The sequence below is a fragment of the Orbicella franksi genome, chromosome 10 (genome assembly GCF_964199315.1).
Source record: "Orbicella franksi chromosome 10, jaOrbFran1.1, whole genome shotgun sequence".
NCBI lineage: Eukaryota > Metazoa > Cnidaria > Anthozoa > Scleractinia > Merulinidae > Orbicella > Orbicella franksi.
In genome coordinates this window covers 20,302,542-20,318,062 of record NC_138154.1, presented here as the reverse complement: position 1 = coordinate 20,318,062, position 15,521 = coordinate 20,302,542, and the positions used below count along the sequence as shown (strand labels likewise).

The following is a 15,521-nucleotide window of genomic DNA, read 5'->3' as shown; positions in this document are numbered from 1 at the left end:
TTTATTTTATTGTTCAAACAATATCCACCTTTAAGTTCACTATCCAGTAGTTGATGTAGTTTGTTTCGACAAGACCTATCCACTGATATCGATTTGTCCGGCAGATAGCGTTATCAACCAGTTCGAGCAATTGGGGCCTGATGTTCACAGCTATGCGACCAAAATGGCCAAAGTATTTGAATTTAGACGCCAAGATCAAACTACTTTTAGCTGTATTGTACTTTTGTTCACAAACCTGGAAGCTTGACAAAAAAAGAAAGTAACGATATTTTTTGATTTTATAAAGATGCATTTCATGTCGGGTGTCCGGCCCTTTCATCCGTGAAATATGAGCCGATTTTGGAGGGGTCCCCAAGCAACAGAAAATAGAGCTCATTTCAAAGAGGAAACCGAGATGTCTTACCATGACGTCAAGTGATATCAAATGTTTATATACTTTGAAATTCAGGAAACATGGCAACGTACAGAAACGCGCAGAACATGGCAATTCCACTCTGTCTACCTAACAACTGCCAGTGGAGTGCAGCAACGGGCGAGTACATTAAAACAGGAGAAAGGCGTTCCTCACTCTATGTCGTTGATGAAGCACTTCAGAAACTTCGTACTGTCAGAGGTAAAAAAGTATCATCCAGAAATCATCGCCAGTTGAGTGAAAAGTGCACTTTGTGATCACGAGAGCACGTTGAGTACCGATTTTAGATTTTGTCGTTAATGCTGGTATTGAAAAGGTCTGATATTACCACTGTTGTATTTCATAGATTTACCTCTATCCATGAATGTAATGCGCTAAGCATTTATAAATATTATTCTACTGTTTTAATTATATCATTCAGATTTTTGCACATGGTAAGAATGTACGTCAGGTCGTACAGTGACATTCACGAGTTGAGATATACTGAGTTGATTGCGTCATAAACGCCCAAAAGGAAAACTTAGACAATCTGTTCTTTTAAATCTCTTCTTGGTTATACGCGCTTGGAAATGAAAAGAGTCACAAGTATTGCACAACGATGGTTTGAATTTCACTGGCCTCAAACTGAGATGGTATAAACACTATTGCTAACAAGCTTACCCCTGCTCCACACCTATGATTTGCCCCAAAGAAACATATTAATTTTCTTACATCCTCCCTCCCTTCTTTTTAGTTCCAAGTCTCTCAGTAAGATTAGAAGTAGAGGAGGGGGTGGGGACTGTTGCAGAAGTATTTCATCGGCATTTCAACAAAGCTCTTTTATAGAGTTGATGAAAGTTTCAGAACACAATCCTTCAAAATAAAAATAGTAAATTATAATGCATCGTTCTCTCGTATTTTCTAGGTCCGGTGTGTGTGGTATCAATTGCTGGGCCATACAGAAAAGGAAAATCTTACGTTTTAAGCGAAGCTTTTGGGCAATCAGAGGTTTTTCCTCTGGGACATCATTTTGATCCAGAAACCATGGGAATCTGGATGTGGGTTGTGCCGCAAAAAATTCGGGTAAGGTTTGGAAATTGCCAACTCTACAAAAACGTGCAAGAGGGCACATTATTTGAAAATGAAAACAATCATGAATTGATCTGTGAATTCAACTATTTGAGATGATATCGTTTTTCCCTACTGCCGCCTTTACCCGCAGGTCTCCGTTTTCATTCGTTTTTATTCGAAAGTGATTATTTTTCAACACAAGTTTTGGCCTTCCGTCCGAAAAAGAAACAAGTGTTCAACGAAAACTCATACCATGAGATTTGAAGAATTCTCTCCTAAAAAAGCACTTATATTTCAATTTCGTTGAATACATTTCTGTGTACTGAACAACGAAATGTAGCTTTCCAGAATGATTAGAATTTTCATGTTTCTCCTGTATGAAAATATTTGTTTTTGTGTCTAGATGGACAGAAAACCAATACGTACAGGAACGTAGTTTGCAGGACAGTCTATGCTTTTTGTTTTGTTTTCTTAGCGCTATACTTTGACACTCGGTGACTCATTATTGATTGTTTTAAACAGGACTCAAACGGCCAGGAGTGTACTGTGGTTTTACTAGATTCAGAGGGCATTGATGCCGTGAGAGGAGAAGGTTTAGACGACAATCAAATCTTCACGCTCACCGTTTTGCTGGCCTCTGTGTTGATTTACAATTCAGCAGGAGTTCCCACAAGACACGATCTTAATGGATTGGAGTATCCTTTAACGTGTGCTTAAAACCCATCAGTAACACCCTGGGGTTTTTGCAGGTCACCCTAGACAGGTTCTTTGTTATGTAGTGTGTGCTGGCACGAGGCTGTTTGGGTTTTTACAGTGTAAATAGGTCCTTATTTTCTGTAAGTGGAATACATGCTCGGGCTGGTGCAAATGAATCTGGTCTTATATGAAACAGACAATTATGTCCAAAAAGTAAGACTGCATTCTAAAGACTGGTTTTCACTTGCGACGGAGTCGCAGTCGTGGTCGAGTCGTAAGAGCGATTATAACCAAGTGAAAATCAGAAATCGGAGTCGTAAGCGGAGTCATAAGCTCGACGGAGTGGGAGTCGGAAGAATCAGAACGTTTCCATTTCTTCCGACTCCGTTTACGACTCCGTCGCTTATGATCCAGTGAAAACTAGATTGTCGGGGACGTAAGCAGAAGCAGAAGAACCAACCAATCACAAGGCCTGGAATCGAGCATTGTGATTGGTTTATTCTTACGCTTACGCTTCCGAATCGAACAATCTAGTCTTCACTGGATCATAAGTTATGAGCAGAATCGGTGTTCTGCTTCCGACTTCGTTGGTTTGGTTTTCACTAGATCGTATCACTCTGCGCCTCTGATAACGACCCCGACTACAACTCCGTCGCTGGTAAAAACAACCCTACCCTGGATCCCCTAATTTATTTCAGCTTCTTTATGCTCAATAGACCACAATAAAACTAAACTGCTATAAAACCTCAATGGGTCACTTCCGAGTTGCCTTTAGCCTCTGCGTCAAAACGAGTTTTCGCGCGAAACCATTCATATGAAAAAGCGCTCCGCCTACATATACTAGTTCTTTTCTTTTTTTTGCATGCAAATCAAACTCATTTTCATTTAGAAGGCTGTCTCATAGATATTTTCATATTCAATTATATTCAATTCTCAAGCTTTACTGACTTTTATATGATAGAAGTCTAAATGCCAAAATTTTAATTTACGGTGTGTTAAAATAACTACAGGTTATTATTGGTATGTCTCTATTGTGTTTAATGGCCGGTCTCTTCGTGTGAGCTTCCAGGGTCTCCCACAATTTTTTTCTTTTTTTTTTTTTTTAAGAAAATTCACTTGCGAAATAATGCAGGTCTTCAGAATCGCTGAGTGATAAAAGTTAGAAAATAGCAGAACAAACATTTCTTAACGATTTTTACAGTTTTATTGTAAAGTTATCTCAGCGAATAAAGCTTCGCTCGAACAATGGGGAAGGGAGCATGCGTGGTCAGCGAGAAGACACGGAGTTCTTCCATAAAACCTTTCCATTCTTTATCTGGCTTCTCAGGGATGTTACTCAATCCATTCCACCTGACTGCAAGGACATTAAGGAGTACTTCTTGACAAGGGTACGTTACAACTTTAGTGTACATCATTTTGAGTTTGCGTGTTGTTTTGTTGTTGATGTTGCTTCTATAGTCAGTGTTGTCGTCGTAAAAGTCCTCGTAAGAAACTTTTATTTCATAAAGACTTTGAAATGAGCGTTCACATCAAAATAGGTGGCTTATGTAATTTCAGTTGATTCTCGAATGACCCAAAAATTAAAGAAAAACAGATGAAAAAACTAATTTTCGCGAAACAATCTATCAACTTTCGAACGTGTTTGTTTTCAGAAGCCATTTTCAGCTCATACTCAACGGCTGCTCATAAATACAACACAAAGTTGTCAGTTTTACGATCGTTTGTTTGTTTGTTTTCACAAGTCTACGTTTTATTTCGTAGAGTTGCATATCTACGTCGAGCAATGTACATGAATGGGCTTATAAACTGAGACTGTCAGAGCTTATAATCATCAAATATTTTCGCTCGCGCGCGATTGGTCTAAACGCATGACTTGACTGAATATTTTCCAGTTAAAACTGGGGAATATCCGAGGATACTCCCCAATTTTAAAAAACGCGGGTGTTGCGAAAAATATTTGAAGGATAATAAACACAATAGCCTCCATTTGGCGCAAAATGTTCGCATCTCGGAACAGATAATATCCGCAGACAGATATCCGAGCATACTTCCGCGCCAACTGAAAGCTATTGTTTATTTATTCGAGGTTTTTACATGAATCAAACGCACAAGGAACCGAACTGAAATCTCCTCTTGCGCACGTATGAGTTCACGTATATTTCGAAGCCCGTTTGAGAATTGACTGCACTGACATTTACAGCGTTTAATACTCAGTTTTTGTTCATGATTCTGATTTTTGCACTAAAGGTGTTTAAAGATCAAGGTTTGTCACGCGTGGATCAGAACCAGGAAGTAGCGGAAAGCATTTTGCGTTTCTTTCCTGGCTTTCTCGCCTTTAAACTTCCTCCACCCACAGTTAATGAAGAAGTGCTGAAAAACATCAACAGGAACAAAAGTCAGATCAACCCTGAATTTCTCTCTGGAATAGGGAAATTTAAGGAATTACTACGAAGCATACTGATTCCTAAACACAGCTTTAACGATGGAGAAATAGTCACTGGTGAAGGTAGAGCTAACGTAGTGAAAAAAAACGCCATGTGATATGCTTTACAGGCTTTTAATTTGAGATATTATACAAATCTTTCTGTTGCGAGATTTTTAGCTTGATAAAACACTTTATAGTAAAAACCATATCAGTAACAAAAGTCAATATTTAAGCTGTTTTTGTTTTAACCATGCAGTTAAAACCATCCTCTAACTTAACGTTTCTTCTATACAGCAGGCAAGGCATACATGTATGCTATAAATATGGTATAAACAGCACAGATGTCTTAACTTAGTTGAGAAAAAATTTCTAATGACTATTACCACGCTGATCGAATGTCTAAGACATTTTCAGAGGTAGTCTAAGGTATAAGCTACTTAAATAAGTACCAATAATCAATTAATTAATTAATATTAATTTGTAGGCCTGGCTGCCCTGGTTCAGCTGTATGTGGAAGCTATCAACACTCCTGGTGTGATTCCTAATGTCCAGACAGCTTGGGAAACGTTTGTGGTGACAAAATGTTCTGAGGCTGCGAACGCCGCGCTTAAGGCTTATGAGGCCATCATGACGTCAAGGCTAGCAGGTCAGCTGCCTTGTGATAACGAGGAAATTCGAAACAGTCATGAGGCTGCCCTTGAGCAAGGTATTGCTCAACTGGAAGCAGAGACGATAGGGATATCTGCTGTTACGACTGAAAAGTATCTGAGAGAACTGACGGTAAGGAGCGATCGCGACAAGCGAGACAAAAATATTCTGCATCGAAAAATAACATTCGCCACGTTTGAAAGGGTGATTTAACAGCAGCACAGATTACATGGCAGAAAACTGCCCTGTACCTGCTGAAAAAGTGACGACATTTGAAAACTTCTTAATGAGCTATTTGTATGTAGGAACCGTTATGATACTTATCTTATGTCATGATACTTGGTTCACTCTTAATTATGTTGCAGTTAATTAATCAATGATCAAGTTGATGTTGCCGCAAGCTGATGTTTTTAGCCATAGCCCTTCTCCTGTATGTGCTCACGTGCACAAGGAGGAAACAAATGACAAATAAGATCAAGTTCTAACACTCAAAACACCAGCTATTCATATGTACGGCGGCTATCCTAAGGACCAGTAAATAACCAGCAAAAGTGTGTTCAAAACCTGACAGTTTTATGTGCATGAGTTTTAAATATTTTTCTAGTTATTTTGTTTTCATTTTCAAGCTAGAACTATCGCGGCAATTATGTACATTCCATGGATTGTATGTTTATAGGCAAATAAACAGAATGAATGAAAAATAAACGAATGAATGATTACATTGGATAGAATGTCATTCAATTCCAATTAATTTCGTTGCTTTAGTTTATTTTATTTTAAATTTCATTAAATGGAAAGCAAATTCTTTTCTGTCCCTTTTATCTATGAAAATGATACTCATATAAACGGAGTCTTAGGACTTTGATCTTTATGATCCCTTTGCTGCATTTTGTTTCTTTTACATGTTTCAGGAAGCTCTTGACAAAAAGTTGGCCTCGTGGCAGAGTGAAAATGAAAGGCTAACAAGGGAATCCTGCACCAGTCTCCTGAAACAGCTTAAGAAGGAACACCTAGACCCAGTCCTTACTCAGCTACATGGAGAGGGAGGTGCCAAAGTAATGTTCGAAGACATTGTTGCTGGATACAACAGAATTGAACACGACTACAAAGCTCGCGCCACCGGCGCTAAAGATGTTTGTGCTGCTGTGTTCTTTGAATTTCATCCGGTAAATGAAGGTTTTACATCTATAACAAGATGATAAAGGATAAGAGAGTTAATTCCCCATACAAGCCTTATTCCCAAGGTAATCTCTCTCAAATTATTATCAGGTCACTCGTGATTCCGGAAATCCAAGGAGTGTCTAGAAATAGCCAATCTTTTGAGTTTGTCCACGTGGACAGTCTAACGACTTTACAGGCATTTTTATACTCCAAGAAAACACACACGTAACACGCGTACATCACCCGCGGGAGAACTAGGTACCGCGTCTAAAAATACCTTGAGAGGAATTACGTTGTAAATAAGAGATATGAAGAGGAATCAGCTCTCGTACCTTCATCCTGTCCTGATGTATACGAAGGGACCTAACAACGCAGATATAACTTGCCCAGATTGGCTAAGTGTACAAAAGAAAAAGTAAAAGTGAAGCCTTGGAGCCGAATGGCTCATAGCTGCCGGAGCTTATCCCGGTTTCTGTAGCATGAAGCGGCTAAGAGTATTTCTACTCCCCACTGGATGGGATGCTAGTCCATCGCAGGCCACTCCCCGCAATTTGTTAGGTTTCCCCAACAATTCACCGGTACCTATTTATACTCCTGGGTGGAAAGACGCACTGTGAGAGTTAAGTGTCTTGCCCAAGAACACAACAGTGTGCCCGGCCAGGGCTCAAAACCGGACCGCGCGCTCCGGGAACGAGCGCACTAACCATGAGGCCTTTGCGCCTCCCCAAAGTTTACAAGCTGAAGTAAATAATATTGACCTAAAAATTATCTTACGAGTGTAAGTATAGCATTAAAGTTCAAAGGATTATTTGCGTTTTATCATTACTTTTTTTACCATGCACATTTTTAAACCCATTAACGGTTACGGCATCTCCGCCACTTATTGGTTCAATGATGTTTGAACTTTCTTTTTTGTACTGGTTATCGTAGGAACTAATGAAAGAAATGCAGCAATACTTGGGTGTGCTGCGACAGTTGAAAGATTTCGACGAAAACCTAAGCAGAGAAATTGCAGCCAAAGCCTACCAAGAGCAAGAAAGAATCAAGCTTGAGGTGAGAATAAACTTTATTACATGCAACAGGGGAAAGGTTGAAAAGACAGTCGTGTGTTCGACTGAGTAATCATATAATCCATTTACCTATATGTTGTAGTATCTGCATGAATCAGCAAAACTGCGCGCGACTTTACTAGCGTTGTACGTTGCTTTCGGAAACTCAGTGGACCGTGAGCAAACAGTTTTTGCTTCATTAACCCTAATTGCTATTGCAACGGTACTTATGGAAGAAAAAAACAAGTTAACCAAAGTGTAGAAACGCACTTTTTTAACTACAGAACATTGAATTTGGAAAAAAAAAAAAAAAAAAAAAAAAAAAAAAAAACATAACAGAATTCTTGAGTACCCATTGATGGCTATCGTAAAGGACCAAGCAGCTAATGGGATGTAAATTAAAAACAATAACTAAATATTGAATATTTTTGAATATTCTTTTTTTCTCTAGGAGGAATACGCTCGTTTACAACAAGAAAACCGTGAGCGGCAAATGGAAGTAAGACAAACAGTTGTGATGTTCGAATATCCTCACTAATGATGTAGTCATAACTTCTCTTTACCTCTGTAATATCAAATAGCAATTCGTAGGCTATGAGAGTAAAGAACCTCCTCATTTCCGTAAGTCATCCTATAAGCCATCCTATTGCGAAATTCTCCCAACTAAAATGATGGAAAAAATAATAATAAGCATAAGAAGACTTTTGAGTTTTGATCTAACACTTGCTTTCCCATCATGCTGTTCATACCACGCCACGCGATCGTGTAGTATTTTAAATGAAACGCCAAAGTGAGACACGTAGATCAACCTAAGGAATGACTTCTAAGCAGGAAAGGGACTCTTATTTACATTTTTCTTTCAAGTAACTAGACGTGGTTTATAAATTTTATGATTCCTTCATTATTTTGTGGCAATAAAACCTTTTTACTCCAGCACTTTGTTTCTAAACGGAAACGTGCTGGTTCCATTACCACTCACTGTAACATATACTCCAGCACCTAGTTTCTAGACAGAAACATGCTGCTTCGATAACCACTCACGGTAAAACATATTTCTCTGACCTGCTTTGCTTTCTCAAACCAGATGGAAATGTTGCAAACAAAGCAACAAGAAGAAACAAAGAGACTCCGCGAACAGATGGAAGCGGAGGCCAAGGCTCAACGAGATCAAATGGACAACATGATGAAAGCGAGCATGAAGCAGGCTGAAGAAGACAGGCGAGCTTTTATGCAAGAAAATCAGGCATTAAACCAACGACTTGTGGAGATGCAGAAATCCAATGAAGGAATGCAACAAATGATGGAGAATTTAAAACAACAACTGCAGCAGAATCAGAGCAGACAGCAGGAGGTTAAAAAGCCAGGATTCCTTGATAAAGCGCTGCAAGTCATACCAGTTTTGGCGGGAGTTGCTACTAACCTACCAAAGTGTAGCGTTATGTAATTAAAACCCTTATTAAATTGTCTATTAGCTTAAAAGTAAATTTAATCCGGTTTGGCCTGAACCTCAGTTTTGCTGGTTTCACGTATTTTGTAACTTCAATTCTTGAAATGCGCATTTGTCACTGATTACAAGTACAGTGGTGCACACCGCAGGCTTTTGATTCTTTAGTTACTATGTACTGTAGTATAACTGACGTGAATATTATCTTTAAGAAACTGATTAAACACTATAAATGCATTTAAATAACAGTTGATGGATTATTTTTCTACAAATTACGTTGCCAAGCTTTGCCAGCTTACGCTTCGGTTAATGTGGAGTAGCGCGAAAACGGCGAGAAAAAAGGAGAGTTTTCTTCTCTCTTTTTTTTTGCGGGTGGTCTCAAACTTAACGTCTGAAAGATACCATTCGTTCGAGTCCATTATCCTAACAGAGATGTGACCGTTGTGTGTCTCTTCTCTGCAGTAGCTTAAAGGGGTTTTCTCGGGCGGGAAAATCCGCTGAACGATATGAGTTCAGGGGCAGGGTTACATGGAGCGACTGCGCCCGATCGATCCATTCGACTTTGCGCCCGCACTCACTTCGCACAACGGATTTATATAACGAACGTGCAAACCTCTGTGGGGGAGAGAGCCGTTGTGTTACGTCTTAGAGAAGAGACTTAACCCTTAAGGTTTCTCTTTCCCACAGGTTCGTAAATGTTTACTTACGGCTCCCCGACACTGAAAAATACAGGTTGTGATCGATGCTAGGGAAGTAAAATATATGCAACTAGTTCGTTCTTGCTCACAAAAACTACATGTAGACATGCAAGAGGTCCTTGGCTTTTCTGTTCTGAAGAATTCCTAGCAAAGAAAAGACTTTTGCAGCATACAAAAACAGAGAAAACGCGCGGCTGAGGGCTTTCCAAAATTTCCAAACGCACTTGAGAGTTTTAATCAGACAGTATAAACATGGATGGCGACCAGTACAGTTTTAGTGTCATTGATTAAAGACCTCAGAAACTAAGGTCACACATAAACATCGTCCTCTCATCCCGGGTTTGATACAAAATACTCTTCTACGGAAACTTTTGCAATCTTTGCTGTATCGGTCACAACATTTTCACAATTTCGCTATATTCACATCTTGTATGCGTAGGAAGTGAAGCGCACTGCTCAAAACAGGGTCTGGTGGCGGGCACTAGTGGACGACCTATGTTCCATCAGGAACAAAGAAGATTGAGTGAGTGAATGATGCGTAGATTTGGAAACTTCAGTTTTGACCAAGTTGGAAAAAAGCACTCCGCTCGGCAGTGTTATTTGGTCATGTTCCTAATATGTTCTTTATTTCCACGTTCTTGCATAAGAGTGACAACATTTTCCGTTCTTTTGTATCTTATAAATATAATACGAGTGACTGTTTAAGTCATTGACGTTTCCACACCTATTTTGACTTTACTAAAAATCTCACAAGAGTTTCGCTAATTCTATAATTAAGCAATAAAGGATTTTTCCGTGTTTACATAGCCTCGTCTCAACGCGAGGGGGGTTGGGAGAATTGAAGACAGTTATGGATAACTTTCGAGAATTCTCCAAATCCCCGAGTATTTAGTATTTAGTATGTTTACATACATATGTAAACATATTCTTATCTATCTCGTTGATACCCACGGGGGAGGGGGGGGGAACTCCCATATTGAAAGGGGGGTGCTCGTCGTACCTTCTAGGGTTTTCAGCCTGAGAAAGTCGATAGCAGTAGTTTCTGCGGTACTTTTTAGGGTGTTCAGCCGAGAACATATGATAGGAGATACTGTGTTGTTTTAGAATTGGTACCTGTTTAGGGTGAAAAACATTTCAAGCCACGCCCACAAAACAGGAACTTGGTACCTCTTAGGGTTCTTTTCAAAATTTCCAACCAGCACACCCGTCCTTGTTTAATATGGGAGTTTCCCCGGGCATGAAACCCTTGCTCTCTTTCAGAAATATGAAATATGATTTTCCATGCGTTGTGCTTTAAGATCTAGTCTCGGGAGCAGGCGATTGATACGTCCAGCGGTATCAAAGAGGAAGTAATAAGGCTAACTGTACACATACTTGAAGACCACAAACCTAATTTTTGATGCAAAAAGAGTAGAACTAATTGGACTATTTGAATATGGACAAAATTGTATCCTTTTATGAAGAATTACAGCGGAATTTGCGCGTTATTTTCTTGTTATAAACGTCAGGCCGAAAAATTAACCGTCAACCGTCAAAGGACCTAACATGTAACCATCAAAACGGCTTATTTTTAACCGTCAGCCGTCAAAGGTCCCCCCTCTCCATTGAGACCTCTCAATCCCCCGCTTATTACACCGCGCTTGTCAACATCACGAGTGAATAAAAATAACAAATGACTTCTTTCTTAAAGTCCGGCATGCGTAATTCCAAACAAAGTGCACAATACTTTTTCACCCAAAACTAGCTCAAAATCATACATGAATAGCATGTACTGAATAGCTTTGTGAGAACTTTTTCCCCTCCCACCCTGGGTCAATAATAAATAAGGAATGTTTTTTCCCGAAATGGTGTCGCATTTTCTAGTTTCCATACTAATTAATGTGTCAGATGCTTGAGCTGAGGTAGAGCCCTCTATCAATGGGGTACACCTACCTAAAAGAATTACAAAACCAACGAATATTTTTTTATATAAAAGTTGCTCCATTAACAAATTTAACAAAATATAAAAGCATTTAAAAGCTAACTAATTATTACACAGATTGTAACCCCAGCATCTCTCACACAGTAGAATTTTCAGATTGATCTTAGGTTAGACTATTCCCAGTCCCCTATTTTGCCGTGGGATCGTAGATGTTGATCGTCGAGACAGGCCGCCATTTTGGTCTCTTGATGCGAGTGAAACTGGGGAGTGTAGAAAATGCCCGTGGGTAGAGGCGGTGGAGTGAATAGCCTGGGGGTGGAGGGGCGTAAAATAAGGAGACTGTAACAGCTTTCCTCCGTCTCATGTCAGCGGCGTTAGTCGCTCCAGCAACGGCAACACCTGATTGGTCGAAGGAACAATAGAGTTCATCAGAGCGTAGCAGAGCGTTGACAAGTGACATTCATCACTTCGCGGCTCAGGCCAAAATGGCATCGATTTTAGAGGAAACTTCCAGGGAATGTTTTGATTTTGATCGTCTTTCTGCTTTTTGTCTTCGAGGGTTGGTGTTAAAGCGCGAGCAAAAAGAGGCTGTTTCTTATTTACTCGAAGGAAAATATGTTTTGGGGATTCTTCCAACTCGTTTTGGAAAAAGTGTAGTCTATCAAAGTTTCGTTTTGTCGAAGGAAATGGATGAAAGCTCCGTTGGTTGTTCTTCCTGCCATGTAATTGTGCCGCTATGCAGCATCATCTAGAATCACATCAACTCAAATTAAACAAGTTCGATCTTGAAGTGAAAGGCTTCTCATGAGACAGAATGAAACTGATATTACACTCCCAGTATGTGTTTTTGTTTTGTTTTGTTTTGTTTTGTTTTGTTTTTTTTCGCCTGCCGTGATCTCCACTACCCCTAACCGCGGGCATTTTGTACTCTCCTCAGTTTCGTTCGCATCAAGAGACCAAGATGGCGGCCCGTCGAACTCAACCATCGCCATCTACGATCTCACGGAAAAATAGGGGACTGCGATTACATATGTTCGCTTTGAAAATGTTGAAGGGAGGGTTTTGCGGCTCGGCGCATGTTAATCATTCAATTTCATTGTTTAAAAAACAATCGGAAGCCTGCTGATTACTCTCGAGGGAATTTTGCCTTTGAAAATTTCTTGGTCAGTTGCCAAAACGTGACGGTATAGGAGAGATTTCTCAGTAGCATCCTTTCCTATGTTCTGACTCCATGATTATTTATATTTTCGTTTCGTATCAACGTGTATTTCAGTAATTTCAGACTATAGTTTTGTGAAAGCAAAATGATAGCCTTTTGTATTCATACGGTTGCATAAAGAATTACTGATGCCCAAAATTCACGGAAGATGTCAACGGGTGAACACAGAAAATATAGAATTCAGTTTTGAACATTGAATTTGTTATCTGGCCCGACTCTTTTATTCTAGACCAGACGCACGAGTTATCTGTTCGCATCTGATTAGTTTATAAACAATAAAATTGAGTAGGCTACCGTGACACATTGAAAGTATCCTTTAGCTCAGGTAGCCGCCCTTAATTTGCCGGGGACACTGTTTCTTTCGTACCAATAATTTTATCACAAAATGTAACTACACATTTTTTATTCATGTTTATTTACCGCTGGCTAAAAGTAACATTAACATATGTTTATCAACGTAGGTTTAAAAGACGCACTAAGGCCCTGTTCACACTACGCTGAAGAAATTTGAAAACGCAGCTTTATTTCTACGGTTAGGCCTACCATCCACACTAATCCGTCACGAAAACGAAGCTTCATTTCTACGGTTAGGCCTACCATCCACACTAATCCGTCACGAAAACGGAGCTTTGCGACAACTCTCTTCTAACCGGAGAAATTTATAAACATTGGCTTTGCGTTTTAGTGTGGACGGAAAACATTTTGAAAACGGAGCGTTTCGAAAACGATGACGTCACGACAATCACGTGATTCCCTTCCTGAATGTTCCTTAAACACAAATCCAAAATGACCGACGATTGTTGCCTTTTCTAATTTCTCCAACGTAGACGGGCCTTAAAAACGGTCTGTACATTTTAAACCTTTGCTTCTTTGAGTTAACCACTGGATCCAAACTGCAAGATTATATAATTTCTACTTATTAACCGCTACAAACTACCTGCAGTCATGTTCTTGAAACAACCCTAAACTGACGGTTGAATGTATCTGCAATATTTTCGTACAGCAAACGGATTTTAACCGTGCTGGTGAGGTTTGCAGACTGTTAGTCAACTTGAACCATTTTAGTGCGTGATCGCCGTGTTAATTCTCCTAACTATTTTCTTACATTTTCTACAACCCTCCTTGAGGAAAATTGGTGTTCAAGTAAACATTCCTAAGATGATCAGCTTGATCATTCTCATAACCCACCTGGTTGAATTGATTATAACCAGGTAAGAAGAAGCTAGCAGCTGATCAGTGCTGGGAACTAAATGGTTAGAATAATTTTTATGATACATCTCCCTCTAGCACACTAACACTACAAAAATCATATGTCTGTACACCAAACTAAAATATTATTTACAGTTCAAAAACACGAACACCAATTCTTGCTATTCATATCTGTGAATTTTACAAATGAAAGTCCTCTGCATTACTTTACTCCACATTACGATACACTACTGTTCATCTGTAGCATCATGATCTGTCAATTCGTAAACCCAAGTGTCACTTGCAAACCTATTCTCGTTCCCAGAGCCACCTGTCTCTCTTAACCGGCGGGGCCTTGGCACGAGAAAAGTGGCTCTGGAGACACGTGATATGATTGTCGGATTAAGATGATTTCCGCAGAACATTCGAGCAATAATGGCAAAAATAAAGTTACCAAAAAAACCTCATAGCATGGTAATATTTTGAATAAAGGTAAGAGGATCTTATGGGACTTAAGCTCTCAAGCTGAACCCACGAGAGAAAATTGAACTTGAAGTTATCCATATTTCAATAAAAACGGACGTTTCGCGTTAGTTGAAAACACAGTAACACACGCATTAAGCATTCTTACGAGGTTTAGCATTAAATTTCTCGAGAATGCTTGAGGATTTAATCGCGGGGTTCCCTAGAGAAATGAATTGCAGTGAGAGGTTTTAAATAGTATTCAAAAAGTTACCGTGCTGTGAGTACATTATTAGTGAATAATTTTTGCACTTATCGCTTGAACGGAATCCGTCTTAATATCTCTGCATCTACTGTACTGACTGATAACAGAATCTACCGCATGACATCAGTATAAATCAGACAACAATAAAAAGAAAATTACCCGTACAATAACTCACAAAGTGCTAAGCAACTGAGCGTGCCATGATGGTAAGACTGCTTTCGAAGCATTCACTACTTGTTGATTCCACGATGAAAATCACAAACTCAACGAATACGTTAACGAAGAATTACACTGAAACGGCACTTGTTGAGTTCCTGTACTGCACTGAATCGAGAGGTGAACAAAACCACAAGGGTGGTCAGTAGAGTAACTTGAAGAAAGTTAAACTAAACTAATTTAATTCATAATTTTCAGATCTCCTTGTTTCAAATAGAGACTTTTTATGATGCATCTAACCGTTTGATTCTGCTTTCCATTTGATTTCTTACTCATCAGCAAATGCGTAACCTCGTTGTTCTAATTCAGCCTCTGTGCGCAGTCGATGGCTATTGATATTCTCGAGTTCCTATCGAAGAAAAGAATATTGGCATACACAAGCATTAGAATTGACTTCAGCATTCAGCATGAATGAGTTGTTTCGTAACTTAGAGCCAACGCTTAGTCGCATGCTTTTCCTGCTGGAAAACCCAGAGGCTTTTCTTTGGCCTCGAATACATTTTTGTGTCTTAACGATAGCCCATAAAACGAACGACAGCACCTCTGATAGCACAAGATATGACAACTGCCCGTGAGGTTTCTTCGATGTTTCTATTGCATGGCCCGGGTACATGAGGTATCCTTTGGTGTGTGATATTTTTTAGCGTGTGTCGAGAAACAAGCGTGA

The 15,521-nt window shown here is 39.5% G+C and overlaps 2 protein-coding genes across 7 annotated transcripts in view; one reads left to right on the top strand and one right to left on the bottom strand.

Annotated features, from left to right (window-relative positions):
* The window catches only part of LOC145500774 (guanylate-binding protein 6-like), a 40,386-nt gene that overhangs the window by 1,803 nt on the left and 23,062 nt on the right, over positions 1–15,521 (top strand). The window contains exons 2-11 of one of the 3 annotated variants that reach the window (XM_081480312.1): positions 449–613; positions 1,317–1,474; positions 1,985–2,157; positions 3,360–3,546; positions 4,406–4,664; positions 5,068–5,363; positions 6,143–6,397; positions 7,323–7,445; positions 7,893–7,940; positions 8,526–9,099. In XM_081480312.1, the coding sequence (XP_081336438.1) occupies positions 454–613; positions 1,317–1,474; positions 1,985–2,157; positions 3,360–3,546; positions 4,406–4,664; positions 5,068–5,363; positions 6,143–6,397; positions 7,323–7,445; positions 7,893–7,940; positions 8,526–8,885 (2,019 nt within the window). In that variant the 5' untranslated portion in view covers positions 449–453 and the 3' untranslated portion in view covers positions 8,886–9,099. Of the gene's footprint in view, positions 1–405; positions 614–1,316; positions 1,475–1,984; positions 2,158–3,359; positions 3,547–4,405; positions 4,665–5,067; positions 5,364–6,142; positions 6,398–7,322; positions 7,446–7,892; positions 7,941–8,525; positions 9,100–15,521 lie in introns of those variants that run through there. The other 2 variants (XM_081480313.1, XM_081480314.1) reach the window with 2 other exon arrangements.
* Positions 10,351–15,521, bottom strand: part of LOC145500761 (NLR family CARD domain-containing protein 4-like) — an 87,713-nt gene continuing 82,542 nt past the window's right edge. For all 4 annotated transcript variants that reach the window (XM_081480290.1, XM_081480289.1, XM_081480287.1 and 1 more), the window contains one exon: positions 10,351–15,203. In XM_081480290.1, coding sequence (XP_081336416.1) covers positions 15,123–15,203 — 81 coding nt within the window. In that variant the 3' untranslated portion in view covers positions 10,351–15,122. The remainder of the gene's footprint in view (positions 15,204–15,521) is intronic.